At 31.0% G+C, this 18,136-nt stretch overlaps 1 protein-coding gene across 1 annotated transcript; it reads right to left on the reverse strand.

The window, feature by feature from the left end:
• Positions 1 to 2,969: 2,969 nt before the first annotated feature.
• Positions 2,970 to 16,218, reverse strand: LOC135929789 (uncharacterized). The gene is made up of 8 exons (XM_065466504.1): positions 14,595 to 16,218; positions 10,707 to 11,457; positions 9,763 to 10,404; positions 8,976 to 9,283; positions 7,861 to 8,883; positions 6,722 to 7,721; positions 6,424 to 6,534; positions 2,970 to 3,316 (listed from the first exon to the last, which is right to left on the reverse strand). The coding sequence occupies exons 1-8, from the start codon at positions 16,110 to 16,112 to the stop codon at positions 2,970 to 2,972; spliced, it is 5,700 nt and encodes a 1,899-aa protein (XP_065322576.1). The 5' UTR covers positions 16,113 to 16,218.
• Positions 16,219 to 18,136: the final 1,918 nt, after the last annotated feature.

Consider the following 18,136-nt stretch of genomic DNA (forward strand, 5'->3'; position numbering starts at 1 on the left):
AAAAATAATTTCGGCTCAGGTTGGGTTGAGCCTAATATTTTTAAAAAAATTTGAACAAGGTCAAGCTTAAATATGACATTTCATTTTGTCAAATAAATTGGTATATTTTAAAATTCTAACAAGAAAAAAGGCACTAATATTTTTTAAAATTTTTATATATTTAAATAAATTTGGACCTGGTGGACAAAAAATAGAGAAGGGTTTCCTTTTACCAAATGGATGATGTAAATGCAAAGGAATGGATAAATTTCATTAGGATATTAATAGATATGCTATATAGCTTTTATAATTTAAAAATATGACTATTACAAAAAATGATAAATAATTTTTATATTAAAACAAATTTGCACAGTAGTTAACTTTATTAATAAACATGGACCATACCATATAAAAAAGTCCAAAATAATACATATGTACAAAGTCCATTTACAAATCCTTCAGTAAATATTGCATATTTAGATCTAAAATGTGTTTCTTTTGAAGTAAGCATTCTTTCATAAAATAGCAACGACATAAATACAGATGCAAGTATGTAAAACACAAAACCATTGATTGAAGTTAATCCTAATATGCCAGCTGTTGAACCAGAAAGGGCTGAGATAGTAGTGCGACAGTATTCCAATAATGATATATTATATCTAATTGAATTCTCATTGTAAATAACTGAATCAATGGTATTTTCCTCGGAATTCATCTAGCCTATAGATGAGAAAATGGTTCAAAGGGGTATATAAAATTAATCAGACGATTGCCATTATGTCAAACTAATTGAGTGGCGCATTATGCCATTTAAGATTATCTTAAATTTTTTTTTTTTGAAAAAAGCAGAAGATTATAAAAAAAACATTAAAACTGCGAATATTTTATAAATTTTATATCAAAGTTTAATAACATATAACCAGTTAGCCTTAATTTGATTTTATTGAATTAATGCCTCCTATTCATAAATTTATTTTTATGATTAACATAGTTAAAAGTAGTTAAAGAATTTTTGATTATTTATATTTTGTTGATGTAATTTATTATTATTTATTAATTTTTCATATTATTATTTTTAAATTAAATTTTGGTTAAGTAGATTTTTGGATTAAAAAGTTTTCATTGATGGTTCTTTCTTGGGATTAATATTAAACATTGGTGTAATATATCTTGTTTGGGGATGGGGATTTGTGTGGTAGGTTAATCTGTTAGTATTTTTAGAGGTTAAGTAAAAATAAGAAAGAGAAAAAATATATTAATATCAGGGAAAACCGTTTATGGAATAAGTTTGACAAGAAAATATTTGTTCATAATATGGAAAAATTATATTGTAAAAAACAACAAAGATTTCTATGAGATATTGTATTGAAATCTAATTGAAGAAATTACAAATATAATACTAATCAATTATGAAAATATTAGCTTAGAAAAAAAGGTTATATTAAAAATAATAGCTAAAAAGAGTCCTTTTTAAAATATTTTAGATAATTTCAAAAAGATATAAGGAATAATGATACAAGTGACTCTACCCCACATCATCATCTTAGCCAGAACGGCGTAACCGATAAGCGAAGTAGTTTGATTGTTAGATTTTACCATATATTGGTTTGGTATCTATTAGGGTTAGTATTTCTGATATTTATCATTTTTTTATTATTTTGATATTACAATTTTTGATTTTATTTTTAATTCTTAACCGTTTGATCTGAATTTTCATATCATCTCAATATATTTAAAAAGAACTATGTAATCGAATGCCAATTTTATATTATTTTAAAAAGAAAATTATTTCTAGAATTTTGATCGATTAAATACGATCCAAACCAAATAAATTCTCTATTTCTAATTCGGAGTCAATTTAAAATTAAAATCTATTTATTTCTTTTAGATTATCTGAGACCTTTCGTTTAGGAGATGAAGACTTAAAAGCTGCACTACACTAGTTTTATTATAACCTATTAGTATAAAATCTAAATATATATATATATATGTAGTATATTTAGAATTTTTCAATTTTTATCCAATGGTATAGTTTTTAATCTGATGATTAATATCATGCAAGAATATTCATTTTCTTTATCCGTTACCAAGATTATGTATAGGAAGAAATTATTTTTCAACGATCATTAAACATAAATACATCATACTCATACTTAATCGTGATAAACCTATTTATACAGCGTTTTAAATCCTTCTTCTATGCAACTCTAATGATAGCTTTGAAGAAAATAAAGAAATCTTGGAATATCCTCAGATGGTGTGGAATTCAATTAATAAGTTAACCTAAAAATAACCATTAAAATTTATAGTAAAAGGCCTAACTAAATAGCCCCCCCCCCCATTTACCATCAAAATAATGGATAGGTCTATGTCTTAATTTATACAATAGAATGATATTTATAGCTATTTTAAGATAATCAGAGATTTTTCAATAAATTATGGGCCCTTATTTATTATATTTTCCGATTATCAAGTACAGATAATTTTTTTAAAAAATAGGCAAAGCACAAATTTTTAAATAAACTTTTTAAATAAAAATTTTCGCAATATTATACCCAGGAAAGGTTTTTTAATTGTTTTTTCTTCATTTACTAGTGTTATACGGTTCGTTTTGAGCCGATTGTTAAAAACTGCTAACTCGTTACTTCATCCAACAAAAATATTCCCAAGCCTAAAGATTTTGCTCATAGAATGAACAAAGGTTTAGACATATATTAACGAAACCTTTATGGCATAGGCAATATTTTAATATTCCCCTGGCTAAAATATTGAGTAAGCCGTTTTAAAAAATCGGCTCAAAACGAGCCGTTAAATAACACTATCATTTACACTTCATTTAGATTATGTTAAATATAATCTTATTGTACTACTTGAATAACACTATAATATATAAATCACTAAACAAATCGTAAAATTTTATTGCATTTATGAAAAACAAAAAAAAATTTATAATTTGCTTTTTTAAAAAAATTAAAATACATGATTATTATTTATGTCAAAGAAAAGTTTTCCATCCCCTCCGATGAGGATTTTCTATCCTTGACAAAATCTGTAGCCATTGATTCATTTGATTGTTCTTCTAACATATCCGAAGAAAGGTTTAATAGGTCGATAGAATTACGAGGTGTAGTCTGGGATAATGGTTTTGGGGGGTTTTCCGCTAGCGACGCTTCTATATAACGCTGTCTATCGTCTCGGATCTCGCCCAACTTATCGTCAAGATGACTTACGTTAACTTTGAGTTTAAAATGGGAATTATAGATAGCACTTTTATTGACATTTTCCGGGGAATTGACAGCCAGAGATCTTAACATGATGTTCGAAGCGTAGGTTGTGCCTATTTTTTTTTATATAAAAAGAATAAAATATTGATTCAAATCAGAGATCATACCCCGGAACCCATCTCAGGGTAACAAAATGGGATTTTTTTTAACATCTGGGACGGGTTTATATGTCGACAGTCAAATGTCCAATATATAGCTTTTTAGTCATAATCATTCTTTTTCAATATCTTTATCTTGGTTTGTAGGTCCCTTTGGAAGAAAGGCACCACGTGACTAAATAAAGCCTTTATTTTAGGAAAAAGAATTAAAAGCCGATTCGCTCTTGACTCCATAAACGATATAACTATCTTAGGTCTGCAGGTCCGGACACACACCCGGTCGGCCGGACCTAGAAAAAAAATGTTAAACAACCCAGGAAGGGCCAAAAATTTAACCAGGACAAATTTTACTCGACTTATATCATATATTCTAAAATATATCAGATATTTAAAAAAAACTGTATCCTAGAATGATATATCACATTCATTCTCTTCCATATATTCCTATTTCGAAGCCATTTATCTCTCGTAAGAAAATGTTTAACTAATTTTTTTAAAGAAAGAAATTATAAATTTTTTTTATTTTTTAGTCAAAATCATATAATTATAATGCGTCCCCTTATATATATATACTACTTATAGATAAATATTTATAATTATTAATTTAGGAGATTAGTTATAAAATGTTTAGTCAAAAAATAATTTAAAAAAAAAAAACTAATACGAGGGAAATAGTTGATAATTAAAACACAGTTTTTGATGTGATATTATGAACCTAGTAGCTTCAGGATCAAAATTCTTTAAATTGTTATGAAAGGAATTTATAAAAAGAAGTATATTTATTGAATTTTCCTATTTCAGTAGTTTGGATGATGGAGTCTGGAAATAATTGCTTGATGAGTCGTACAATATAATAACCAAAATCCATATAAATATTACGAGTAAATTTTTTTTTTCAAAAAAATAATTTACAATATAACCGCTAGTGTTGTTGTTAAACGGTTTGTTTTGAACCGATTTTTAAAACCAGCTATCTCACAATTTTAGCCAGAAAAAAATGTTGCCTATGCCTCGAGATTTCGCTAATTGATGTCTAGACCTTTCCTGCCAGTTATGTGCAAAATTTTCAGGCTTGCGTAATATCATTCTGGTTGAGTCAGCCGTTTCTAAAAGTCGGCTCAAAACGGGCCGTTTAACAACACCGATAACCAGCATTTTTATTGCTGTCCCAAGTTTTTGACGAATTTATTCCTAAAATTTTGTTAGCCATAAAATTGCCAAGTAAGTTTCGAAACTACTAAATTAGCGTCAATGTGACAAATGTTGCAGATAGAAATCCTTGAAATCCCTATTTCCCAACCTCATAGGATTTTCCATCCTATGTTTATCATTCTTTTCATCCTTTTCCGGGAAATGTGTTATTTTTTCCCCAATTTTAAATCGTTTTTTTGTTTTAAATTTAAAAAAATTTGATTCTACCCGATATGTATTCCATCATGTTTTTTTTGGTGTACCTATCTTACGAATAGTAGACAATTTTGCTTGTTATCCTTTGAAGCCATTTTTTTAATTTATTATATTTTAAAATAAAAATATACGGAAAATTCTTGAATAAATTATATTAAGTTTGAAAACAAAGACATATAATATAATAATAATAATAATACCTAGACTGACGATACATTCGTAATAATGCCTTCGAAAGTCGTCGCTGAATGCAAATCAGCTGGATGCCCTATTTTGGTAACCCATATAGTAATTATAATTATTCTCATCTCATGTTAAAAACTACTATTAAAATTGATTACTTGCTTCCTTATTTATCTCGATGATCGATCAGGGAATGCTTTAAAATAAAGTTTGCGTCAAGATATAGTAATAAATTGACTTCTCGTTTAAAATTTTTTAATAATGATATGGGTAATTAAAATGGCGTTTCCAGCTGTTTTTCATGGATGCACACTTTTAATGAATGCATCGTCAGTCTAGGTATTATGAATATGTCATTGGTTTAAAAGATCATGGATATATTGTGGGAAATTCGTAGGTTAGTAGGTATTCCAAACATGATGGAATACATTTCCGGTAAAATCACATTTTTAAATTAAAAAAAAAATGGGCTCAAAGAAAATGATTTTTAGTTGAAAAAAAAAATACACATTGCAAGAAAAAAAAACACATTGACGCTAAAACATATATATTTCACTGTGTGATCCGTTAAAATACTTAAGTTATTCGACCCGGTGAAACCGGTTTTTAATATCTTGATATATATATATTTATAGTAAATAAAATAATTATTAATTTTAGAGACCAATTATTATTATTTTTTTTATTTTTCAGTCAAATCAAAACCATACAAAATTACGAAATAGCATTATAATATTTGGGCAAAAAAAAAAAATGAAATTGGAAATTAACTTCGTCTCGGAAATAAAGAAGAATAATTTTAAAAGTTAGAAAGAAAAGAAAGAAAGAAAGTTAAAAGAAAAGAAAAGAAAAGAAAGAAAGAAAGAAAGAAAGAAAGAAAGAAAGAAAGAAAGAAAGAAAGAAAGAAAGAAAGAAAGAAAGAAAGAAAGAAAGAAAGAAAGAAAGAAAGAAAGAAAGAAAGAAAGAAAGAAAGAAAGAAAGAAAGAAAGAAAGAAAGAAAGAAAGAAAGAAAGAAAGAAAGAAAGAAAGAAAGAAAGAAAGAAAGAAAGAAAGAAAGAAAAGAAAGAAATTAAATATTTTCATATTAGCTGAAAAACTCAACAACCGTAACCCGAATTGGTAGAAAAATTTTTAAAACCTGGGTCTAGTGATGTTCACCTAACTTTAACCAATTTCAATATGGCGTCGTCAAGATTATCCCCCCCCCCCCTATAAAATTGACTTAAAGGTCTAAGTTTTAGCCTCATCTTAATGATTAGAGACTTTACTTTTTTTAGAAATAAAAACTTGGCTAGTAAAGCTGACCAAAGTTAGATGATTTAACAAATCCTACCTGGGTCGAATTTTTGCGCAAAAAAATAATATGGGCTGTTCCTTTGAAAATATAAAATCTGAACCGGGCCAAAAAAGACAATTTTTTTAGCAGGTCACTAATTACTATAAAAGAAAAATTTGGTTGAAAGATAATTTACCTATATCGAATTCCACAATGGCGGTAGATATTAACTCATGCACATTTTCTGGAATTACATCATGCAATCCAAGTTGTACGATGCAAATTAAATGTTGTTCTTTGTAGGCGTCTGAAAATAAGTATTTATTTATTTATTTATTTTTTTTATCAATATTATAAAATATCGATTTTAAACAAAAGTAACTTCTATTTTTTTTACTCAATAAATATTAGTTTAAATATCGAATTATATCAAAGTGCTGGAAATAGTAGTATAATCCAAGTAATCAAGAAATGATGTAACGAACAACTATTACTTTGTTTGACGGTCGATATTTTAGGTATTCTCCAAACTAAAGATCTGTAAAGGTGTTCGTACTTAGCTAGACCTAGGGTGGTTTCCAACGTTAAGGGAGATGAGGAATCAGCTATGAAGGAGCCGGTTGCTAAGGAAGATTTGTCGGATCCTGTCTGGGAACTGCTTCCTGATAGTAATCTCCCCAGTCCTTTGATTTTCCCGGGAAATTTAAGGGTAGAATGCTTTGAACCGAATTTGAGAGCCTTTTCTTCCCTGAAAATATAAATCCAATCCAAGGGGATGGGTATGTAAACATTAACGTTTTCGAAAGCGAATGTGGTCGTAACGGTTTTGGCGTGACGTAATGCGACCCCTGAGATTATATCACAAGTGATCTTGTACCCGATTATCCTATTTGACTGGATTGAGCCATTTGTGGTGTCGTAAGAATTTGGTGAGGCAATATTTTTAATGCTTTTCACTTTGATTTGAGCCCTGAGGGGAAGTTCGAAGTTTTCTTTGGTCGGAACGGTAAACCTAGTTAGTTCAAAATGCGTGGCGTCTAGCGGATAAAACCGAATGGCGTATTTCTTCGCCGCCTGTCCTATCCCTCCGTCATTCTTAGCCACGCAGGCGTGAAACTTGATAGACTTAACGTTGATTTTAATCCATTCATCCGAGACGCAAGGCATTATATCCTTCCGTCCAACTATTTCTGACCCAGCTCTACGCTGATCGTTCAAACCTATCTCACAATCCGGCATTCCGTTCAGGAAAGCCAGGCAAAACACTCTAACCCGTATCTTTTGGTCTGTCAAGCTGGCACCCGCCACTGAACCTTTTCTACTATACCTCCTTCCTATATCTATCACTTGGAAGGGTGCACCCGAGATCTGCGATATTACCCTGCCAGTATATTCTTCTTTGATCCAAATTAGGACTTCCTCCTTAGCGTATCCACCAGCGCCTACCGATATTAGCCTGTCCCTGTGAACGTCCAACTTGAATAGAGCCGTCTTCTATTTTGTTTATAAAGGATTCTATATACTCACTATCGAAGCTTCCAAATTTCAAGAGGGTTGACGCCTCTCTATGATATTTTGAAGGGTTAGCGATGTTCGTCATAGAAGATATGCCAATCGGCTCCTTGTAAATAACGTGCTGCAATTTCGTCACTAGAATCTTGCCGTAAATATCGTAAGCCTGTAAGTATGTTGGCATTATCTCGTAAGACGGTTGCAAACTTAGTTCTTGAAACGGAGTGGTATTCTCATTTTCGCCGCCTTTATACAAGCGAATTTTCCGGCCTGTGTTGAAAAACTTTAGTCTAATTTTTATCCAATACTGTTCGTTATTTACGCTCTTGGTGTTAGAGGTCCGAAGGTAGAGATGCCAAACTTTGGAAGTTGGGACTGATTTAACATTGAGTTCATTGTTGATCGAATTATCTGAAGAATAATTTGAAAATGAATTTTTTTTATCTTCGGATCTATTTACGTGTTCTTTCTTGGGTTGAGCAACATGTGTTTCACGAGTAATCAGATTTGAAACTTCAGGCGTCTCGTTGTTATCAAAATCGATTAACGAGAAATTACCCAAATCAGAGCGGGGCTGAGTTGTTTTAATAATACTTTCAATATAAGACTTCCGAGAAGTCGGTGTATTATTTCCATACGATAAAGTATCGGGAAAATTTTTCTTCAAAGAACTGCTTAATAGAATATCAGTATCGTGCAGAGAATCTTTCGGTCTAATACTTTCAATATTAGACTTCCGAGAAATCGGTGTATTATTTCCATATGATAAAGTATCGGGAAAATTTTTCTTCAAAGAACTGCCTAATAGAATATTAGTATCGTGCAAAGAATCTTTCGGTCCGATACTTTCAATATTAGAGCTCTGAGAAATCGGTGTATTATTTCCATATGATAAAGTATCTGGAGAATTTTTCTTTAAGGAACCGCCCAATAGAGTATCTGTATCGTGTTGAGAATCTTTCGGTCTGTTTGGGATATCTCTATTAGCACGTAAAACAGAGTTTTTAGCACCAGACACATGTGGATATATAGCAGCAATTTCGTCACTGGTTTTCATTTTGTTTTGCATGAAGTTATTTGTAAATGGATTCAAATTTTTCGAAGGTAAATGGTCTGTTTCAATTTGTTTTATAGGTGTTAGAATCTAACGTGATGTAAAAAAAATAAATAAAATAAGATAAAGGATGATACCCTCGGTAATAAACTTCATAATCTGTATATAATAAAAATTAATACTTGTGAGATATGAGAGAATCCACTAGGAACGGGTGCGGTTTCAAATGGGTTATGATTGTCTTGAATGTTGAGAACATTTTTTGAATCGCTGTCAAATCTTAACAAGGGCTCTTGATTATTATTATCATCAAAAATTTGATCCCTTGCCGCTGTTCGATCATAAGAAGAAGAATTCGAGACCGTGATCCTTTGACTATCTTCAATTTTTTGAGCAATGGGTTTTATAGGAGGTATAACGTTTTTCGTATCTACCAAACTTTTCGTAAAGAAATGACCTTCGCTTTCTTTACTCAAACTATGTTTCCTACCTGATATTATAAAAAAAAATTATGAGTGACATTTAATTACTCCTTTCTTTCTTCTTTTTTTTTACCTAACGTCCAAAGTTATTCTTCTCTTTTTTTTTTAGCTCTATTCGACATTTTCGATGACAAATAATACTTACCTAGCCCGACGATTTATTTATTAAAATGCATTTTGAGAGGAAATCAGCTGATAAACGCCATTTTGATTTCATATTTTTATCATTGTAAATGAAATTCTGATTTTTTTTTTAGATAAAAATAAAAGTTTTCCATAAAAATTTTAATGTAAATAGCTTTTATGCGGAAAAAATTAAAATGGCGTACCACCAGCTGATTTGTATTTTGATACAGATGTAAATAAATGAATCTTCAGTTTAGGTATTGTTGTATGTCATTAGCTACATTTTTATAGCTTAGAACTTTTATAACAAGGTTAGATAGTTAAAAAAATAATATGAACATAAAAATCGAAATGAATCAACCTATCGGTGTTTTGTTCAACGAATCATAGGCCTCATCTATTCCGTTTAAAACGAGTCCCGTTGAATATTTGGAAACGCTATCTCTTTTATCACCTGTTTCTGGTTGTTGTACAGGGACACTAGATACGGTATCACTATCTTGAGATGATATCTTTATCAAAGCCCTGTCTTCAGATTTAGGGGGACTGCCTTTAACTGATTCTTTATCGTAGTCTAGTGCAATACTTTTGGGGAGTGCGGTGTTGGGTCTTTCCATTTTACGAACATTTTTAGCTGCGTTTTCTGTAGTTTCGTATTTCCTATCCTTGTCTACTTTTTTTTTCTCCTTTTTAATCTTCTTCATCATCTTCTTGTAGGCCTTGGGTTCCATATTTAAGATATCTATAACAGCACCGGGGTAAAATGACTTATCGTCCAATTTTTTCTGGAGTTCTAATTCTTTCAATTTTACATCTTGAGGAATTTCGCCGCTCAATCTTTTGGGAGGGAGCTTCAAAATCCCTATCCAGTCATCGTTCTCCCTGTTTTTAAGATTATCTTGGGACATCTTTATGGTATCTGAAACCTTAGCCGTCAGCTTCTGAAATTGTTCCCATGAGTTACCTTCATCTTCTAAATCTCTATCGAGGTTCTTCTGGGACTCTATAACATAATTTAATATGATTTTTAAAAAATAGGTAGTATTTGTCGTGATCAAAGCACAGGTTTAAATAAGTGGGGTCTAACCTTTTCTACTTATAAAAAGGACTAACTTTTAAGATGAAGTAAACTTTATCTAATAATTAACAAATAAGGAAATTTATTATCTTAAATTAATCAGGAGTCCGATAAAGTTTCTGAAAGATTCTAGCTTTTCTACTTCCGTTCCTCGAGAAAACTTATTTTTTTTCCAACCTTTTAATATTGTTATGAATTTTTTTTTTTTTAAATGAAACTTTCTTTACGAGTTATTGAGGCCTTTTTAGGTGCGGTTGGGGCGGCTCGTTTTTTCTTCATTTTTTCACTATTGGTATCGTATATTTCAAAATCGGCAATTTTCTGGGGTCTGTACGGGGCTAGTGAAGGAGGGGGTGGTCGTTTAGGAGGGGAATGGAATTCTCGTACCTCTTGACTCCTCATTGTCGGATGTTCAGTAAGATCACTTGATTGATTGTTGGGATCATATCTTGCCCACATAGCATTTGCATCACCTCTTTGATCATCCGCGGCGGTATTAGTGGCACCGATTCGAATAGAACCGATGTCCAGAGGGGGCGGGGGCATGTTAGGGGGTGCGATACTGTCATAGGAGGTAAGAGAGGCTCTAAAATTCTGCTCGTATTCTGGGATGGAAGATATTTCATCGCTATTGTCATTGTCACTGACGCCAGTTGCAACGTTATCATATGGTTGATCGATATCGCCTCCTCGCACTAAATCAAACTTACTTAATGGTACTTCATTCATGGGTGTTGTTAAAGAGGCAGCTTCGTTTACTTTACTTTGTAATTTCATCGTTTCCTCTATGTTGCTACGGTAAAGGTTGTTAAGAGAATCCGATGAATCGGCGTAGTAGTTCAGTAAAGAGTTAGATATCTTTCTCTTAGATGCCAAACTGTCATTAACTAACCGTTCCTTAGTAAGATTCTCTTCAGGCTCCAAGGCCAAGTCCTGCATTGCAGCTGTAAATTTGGCCGCTGTATTCGCGATTTCGATCTTTATTTTTTTTTAGAAATGTGTTAGAATGAAAAGAAGGATTTATCAGGGTTTTGGACCCCAAATTTGGGGTTCAGAAATTTTAAATTGTTAGGCCGAGCATTTTGAAACTACAGACCAAACAGAGACCAATTTAAGGGCAACCCATAGAACTTGGGGGTAAATTGACCGAGGGCGGGTAGATCTTTCTTTAGAATATAGGTTTTCGAGTAAGTTCCTGTTATCATATTTCCGCTAAATAGAGTTTAAAATTCCTGAACCCAAATTTGGAGATCCCTGGATTTTGTTGATACGCGATAGAGTCTTCTACGGAACTGCCCAAATCGGATCTGCCTATAGGTGAAATAGACAGGGCTGGGCCCATACTCGGGAAATATATTTTTTTCAAAAAATTTTTTACACCCTGATATAATTATTGAATATTTTTTTTTATAACCGTGATGTATATTTTTTTTACTCCTCTTTTAAATTTTGATTTAAAAATATAATTTCCTGCATATAAATAAATTTGAAATTAATTAATGATCTCATTTTTAAAAATTTGTCATAAAAGAATAGAAGGAAATTTCACCTTGAAAGAAAAAAGCCTATCTGGCTGAGAAATAGGGATCTCTAGAAAATTTCTAATTGTAGTATTTGTCTAGGGCATCATAAATATTGTTATGACACCTAAAATCTATCTATTTTTTGTTGATTTGACAGGATAATTGTACTTCGGGGTGTACAGAGGTATCCAGAACTGTGAATTTCAAACAATTTACCTTTTAGTACTATAATCTATTAATTGTAAATAAATAACGCAAAAGTTTTTGGCGCGAAAAATTATCTGTAAAAATGCGTTAGGGTAAAAGGTGCTCAACACATGCTGAAATTCATTTCCGGTTTAATGAGGGTTTTAAAAACATTATTAAAATTGCCTCGCCTTCGGTGAACGATTTAACCTTGAGAAGGTTCTGAATCCCCGCGGATTCCGTTATGCGACATACGCTTTCCATTTTTTTTATTTAAAAGATTTCTTATATGTTTAGATTGAATGTCTTATGTGGTTATGTTTTAAAAACTAAAAAATGAGTCGTATTAGCTTCGTGGCTAGTAATCAGAGTTGTTAAGGCCCTGAAGTGGCCCGCTAGTACTTGAAGCGGCAGCTAGCTCCTTTTAAAAAATTGGTAGCGGGAGCTGAAGCTAGCTCTTTTTGAGAAGGTAGGATCGGTAGCGGGAGCTAGTTACTTTTAATAAGAAAGCGTTAACTACTCTGCTATTAATATATATTTTAAAAAAAAAACAAAGCAAGAAAAAAAAAATTGTTAACAATTTATTGAAAAATTTTTCCCAATATAATTTCGAAGTTCAAGGGTTTTGCTTGGTTAAAATTATTAAAAAATTGTGGGGGAAAAAATTATTTATCTCGGGGCCTTCGACCCGGGGTAAAGTGGACATGGGCTTATTTGACTTCCCACTTTTTTTAATGCTCATAAATTATTACCTTTATTTGTACTTACTTCAAAGTGTCTTTTATTATATTTTTACTTCTATACTTTTTATGCTATTATTTTTTGCTTTATGTATTTATTATAGAACCAGTATATCCTTTGATCTCATTTTTTTGTTGTTGTTATTTAAGGAAATTACTTAGCGCGACTGTTTGGCAAAATATTACGAAAGAAAGAAAGAAAGAAAGAAAGAAAGAAAGAAAGAAAGAAAGAAAGAAAGAAAGAAAGAAAGAAAGAAAGAAAGAAAGAAAGAAAGAAAGAAAGAAAGAAAGAAAGAAAGAAAGAAAGAAAGAAAGAAAGAAAGAAAGAAAGAAAGAAATTAACCTCGAAAATTATGATAATAGGAATGTTACAAAATTGTATGACAAATATAATATTCAAAATAGCATTGAATATTACCTATTAAAATTTATAAGATATTCAACAATATAACAAGGCCGAATCCAAAATATGATAAAATTTAAATTCGCAAACTTTACAAACTTTAATGGAAATAAATAAAAATAAGCTATTTTAAATATAAAAATGAAAAACGTGTCCAAAACATTTCCAAGAAAAATTTATATACATTTTCAAAAATTTAATATTAGAATTCGTTAAAATTTTAAAATTTTTGAAACTTAGTAAATTTTTTTAAAAATGATTTTGGACATAGCCTTATTTTTTTTAAGGTGGTTTTTCGCCTTACCCTCCAAGAGTAAAAGATTAAATGTCGTTCTATATGTTGTGTTATCATTGCATAATAAACATATTTATCAAGAATTAAACTACCAATAGGAAAAAAGATTATTTTAAGGTGAGGATTTTTGAGGAAAATTATTGGTTTATTTTTGCTATAAAACAAATTTAAAACTATTTCTTGTTTTTTTAAATTGTTTTTTTTTTTGGAGTTATAAGTTGAAAAGAATGATAAGCTTAGGATGGAAAATCCTACGAGAATGGGAAATAGAGATTTCAGGATTCGAGGGAGATATCAGTTATTAATTCAAAATAAAGAAATTAATTGCGCTGAAAAAAAACAAATTTGTTTGAATAAATGTAAATATAAAAAACAATCATTTCAAATCATTCAAAAAAAAATCAAATTATAAAAAAGCCTTTCTTTTTACATTTGATTAAACTTATGTAAATTAATACAACCATGAAATTTATTTATTGAACTTTACATAATCTATAATTGGAAAAAATTTTTAAGGCCAGACCCGATCAAATATGTACCCGGCCCCGTTACATTATTTTTTATTAGTAAGTCGCCAGGGCCGGTCATATTATAAAGCCTAACCCGAAATATATGTAGTTTGAACACACCCAAATAAACAATAATTTATAATATTATGGATTCTATCTTTCTTTCTTTTCTTTTCTTTTCTTTTCTTTTCTTTTCTTTTCTTTTCTTTTCTTTTCTTTTCTTTTCTTTTCTTTTCTTTTCTTTTCTTTTCTTTTCTTTTCTTCTTTCTTTCTTTTCTTTCCCCACCAGGCTCAAATAAATCAGACGTTGAACAGGAAAGAAAGAAAGAAAGAAAGAAAGAAAGAAAGAAAGAAAGAAAGAAAGAAAGAAAGAAAGAAAGAAAGAAAGAAAGAAAGAAATCCTACTTTATTATTACATAAATGAAACCTATTATAATTAATTAATTATATTAACCGTACATCGATGGGAACTTTTTCCGATCTTCCATAATCCGAAATCCCTAGAGGTGCAACATGTTCCTTTGTGGTGTCAGCAGGATCGTAAGACGCCATACTTTGGGTACGCCTATGAAAAGGAAGGGAAACCTCTTTCGGGCCACTGACGCTTGATTTTACGCTCCTCCTCTGATTTAAATTTAAAACTTTATCGGCGAACTTGGACCATTCCGCATCAACATCGCTTTCCAAATTCAGGGTACTCAAACTTTTCCGCCTTTTTTGCCTATCCTTAAAGGGAAACGCGGAGGAAGTTTCCGCGTCGCTCTGATACATGTTAGGCAATCTTATATTGATTTTCGTACCGGATCTATTGGAATCTTGACCACTCGTAGTCGAAAATATCTGAGTATCATTATAATAATTGCTGTCGGACGTGTAATCCTCGATTCTAGAGCCCCTTATTGGAGTGGTACTACGAGGTCTGGCTATCGAAATATAGTCATAACTTTTACTAAAGTCTTTACCGGTGATAAGATTTTCGTGCCTCCTATTCCTTTCTCCTATGCCTTTGCGGTGATTGACAGGCTTTTCGCCTACACCCGCCGTTTTGGGGTATCCGTAGTCTATAAATGGGTTACTACCTTTGGGCAGCAACTTAGAAGAATAGTAAGCACTTTGACTAGAAAAGGCCAATTCTGGCGTGCCACGATCTTCCTCTAGGGAGTCCTGAGAGATCAACTTCATTTCGGCCATCGCATTTTCGTTCGGGTGTGACGAATCAATATCACGAGACGAACCCGATATTTTATTGTCCAACTCTTCATCGCTTCCTTGCATCGAATAATTCCCGGAAATTACTTCTTTACCTTTATCCCCTCTCGAAAATGAACCGTAATAATGTTTGCCAAGGTCTTTAGCGCCCGCAGTTTTAGCCGAACCCAGGGAGGACAACGATTCGCTTTGTTTATGAGAAAGATTGGGTGGCTCGCCCTCGGTCGATTCAGAGGAAGAAGAAGAATATTCGGAATACCGACCATCGCCGGTTATTTTGTTTCGGGATAAGGGCCCCATAGCTTGGAGAGGCCCGCCATTTTTGCCCGATTTGCCTTTTTGGCTCGAATTCCTACTCGTAACTTTTTTCTCCTCGGCATCCTTACCCAATTTAGAATCGGATCTATCCTTACTTTTCCGCCGCCCGAAGATCATGTGGATCAATTCGCTGCCTCTCCTAGCCGAGGCGCTCAATATGCTACCGGATCTTTCCCTAAAATCGTCTACCCTCTCCTCCCTCGATTTGAGAGGGTGGGGAGGGTTGCTAGCGGGTAAATTTTTCCGTCCGCTCGACTCTTCTATCCTGTCAAAAATTCTATCGAAACTCGTATCGCGATCCTGTGCCGAGCTCTCCGGCGGAGTATTCCTATCCCGCCATAATTTTGTCGCGTTCCTATCTCCCACGTCTCGGGTTCGGGAGTCGTTTAGACTTTCGGAATCGCTATTTTTGTGAAAATATTCCTTCTCAGAACTCTTGCCCCTTTTCATATAGAAGTTTAATTGTTTTTCAAATATTGTTTTTTTTTTTTTAAAAATGTATTTAATTCTTTAAATTTCCATTTATTAATTATTTATTTTTTTTATTTCATTTTAATTGGATGTCATTTTGTCTTTTTTTTAATGTATTTTTTTTTTAAAAAATCAATTTTTCATTTGAAAGACATTAAAAAGTTTTTTTTTATATATATTTCTTGAATTTTATTGTTTAAAAATCCACTTTATAATATAATATAATGGGAAAAAAACATTTGAAATAATTCTTTTTATTAACAAATCATTAAAAAATAATAGAAAAAAATATAATATTTATAAATACTTTATATAGGCAATCTCTTCATATTTTATATCTTATCGGTTATCGATTTTTGCCTATATGTTTCGTGGTAAATTAAAATCGATTTTTATTTTAGATGTTTTTTATAAAAAATTGTTTTTGAAAAGTCTAAAAAAAATTAAAACGACATTGCTTAAAATATTTAGATACAATTTTATTTTCATGTTTTTTTTAAAAGGGGTTTTTTTTTTCCTTCTTTTATTTTATTTTTTTTGTTATTTTTTGTTATTTTCTGTATTTTTTTTTTGTTATTTTATTGATTCCCTAAAAAATATGTAGTTTAAAAAAAGATATAATTATAATTAAATATTTGATTTTGGGCCCAGGGATTGGAGTGTTTTATCTCAAAATTTTTTTGGAATTTTGATATATATATATATGTAATATAAAAAAATCGTTTTGAAAGATAAACGCCTACTCTGGAATTCAGTGTTGTTCATTGGTGTTGTTAGAGGGATCATTTTGAGCCAATTTTTTAAAAACGGCTAATTCAATATTTTTATCCAGATGAATATTACGCAAGTTCTGAAGATTTTGGTCATAAATGGCCTGAAGGTTTAAACATCTAATAGCCAGATCTCGGGGTTTAGGCAACATTTTTTTTCTGGCTAAAATATGAAGTTAACCGGTTTTAAAAATCGGCTCACGGTTTTAAAAATCGGCTCAAAACGAGCCGTTTCACAACCAACACTCGGTTAAAAAGCTCGATTCTAGGTGACCACCTGCGAAAAGCGAGATTAATAAAACGATTGGGAGAATGGATTAAAATAAGGAAAATAATATAGGAACGGTTGGCAAGCAGTAACGAAACTTGTAAATATTTACCTATCAACTTTATTTCATAATTTACGAACATAATTTTAAAATGAAACGAGACAATAAAAATTTAAAAAGCAATAAAAAAAAAAGTTAAAATTTAATTCTTTTCCAAAAAAATTGAAAAATGAAAATCATATTCACAAAAATCTCAAATATATATATATAATATCTTTCCTTTAAAAATTTACGACTTCGTAATATGATCATTTACATAGTCTATAATATGAAATTAATATCTTTCCTTTAAAAATTTACATCTTCGTATTACATAGTCTATAATATGGAATTGAGGAATCCTGGAAAAAACCCGGGATTTAACCACCCAGAAAAAAAATCCCCAAGAAAAAAAACCGCCAGAATTTTTTATAGAATTTACTTGAGACCTGAATAATATAGATATTTTTTTTTATTTGGATTATAATGGATATAGACTCATATTTTTTAATGTAATAAAAGAAATTAGTATTTTAGAAAAAATAAATAATATTTATTAAAAAATATAAATATATTAATAAATTATTATGTCAATTGGTAATTATAATATCGTTAATAATTCTTTTCTAATTTTATTTTGCATAAGAAAATTAATTTATATGACAAACAAACAGTAAGTTTGAGGTTTTAATTTTTCAAAGATTTAATCTTAATTTTTTTTTCAAGGCAGTTTAAACGCCTGGCTTAGCCCGTATCAAAGTTACCCAAAACCAGAGAGATAGCGGAATGGTATAGGGGGGGGGGGGTTGGAATCACCCTTAAAAAAAATGATAATAAGAGATTGCGAATAATTATTTTTTAAATAATAAGTTCATTAATATTCTAGAATACATAAATGTGAATAAACAAAGGATGGATATAAAAT

This window comes from Gordionus sp. m RMFG-2023, chromosome 5 (genome assembly GCF_954871325.1).
Source record: "Gordionus sp. m RMFG-2023 chromosome 5, tfGorSpeb1-WG-v2, whole genome shotgun sequence".
NCBI classification, from domain to species: domain Eukaryota; kingdom Metazoa; phylum Nematomorpha; class Gordioida; order Chordodea; family Parachordodidae; genus Gordionus; species Gordionus sp. m RMFG-2023.

What these genes read in the sequence shown, in the direction of transcription:
- LOC135929789 (XM_065466504.1), bottom strand. Translation starts at nt 16,112, where the DNA reads ATGAAAAGGGGCAAGAGTTCTGAGAAGGAATATTTTCACAAAAATAGC. An exon ending in CGGAAAAAGTTCCCATCGAT is followed by an intron (nt 11,458 to 14,594) that starts GTACGGTTAATA and finishes AAAAAAATAAAG; the next exon opens with ATCGAAATCGCGAATACAGC. An exon ending in GATTCTCTCATATCTCACAA is followed by an intron (nt 8,884 to 8,975) that starts GTATTAATTTTT and finishes ACATCACGTTAG; the next exon opens with ATTCTAACACCTATAAAACA.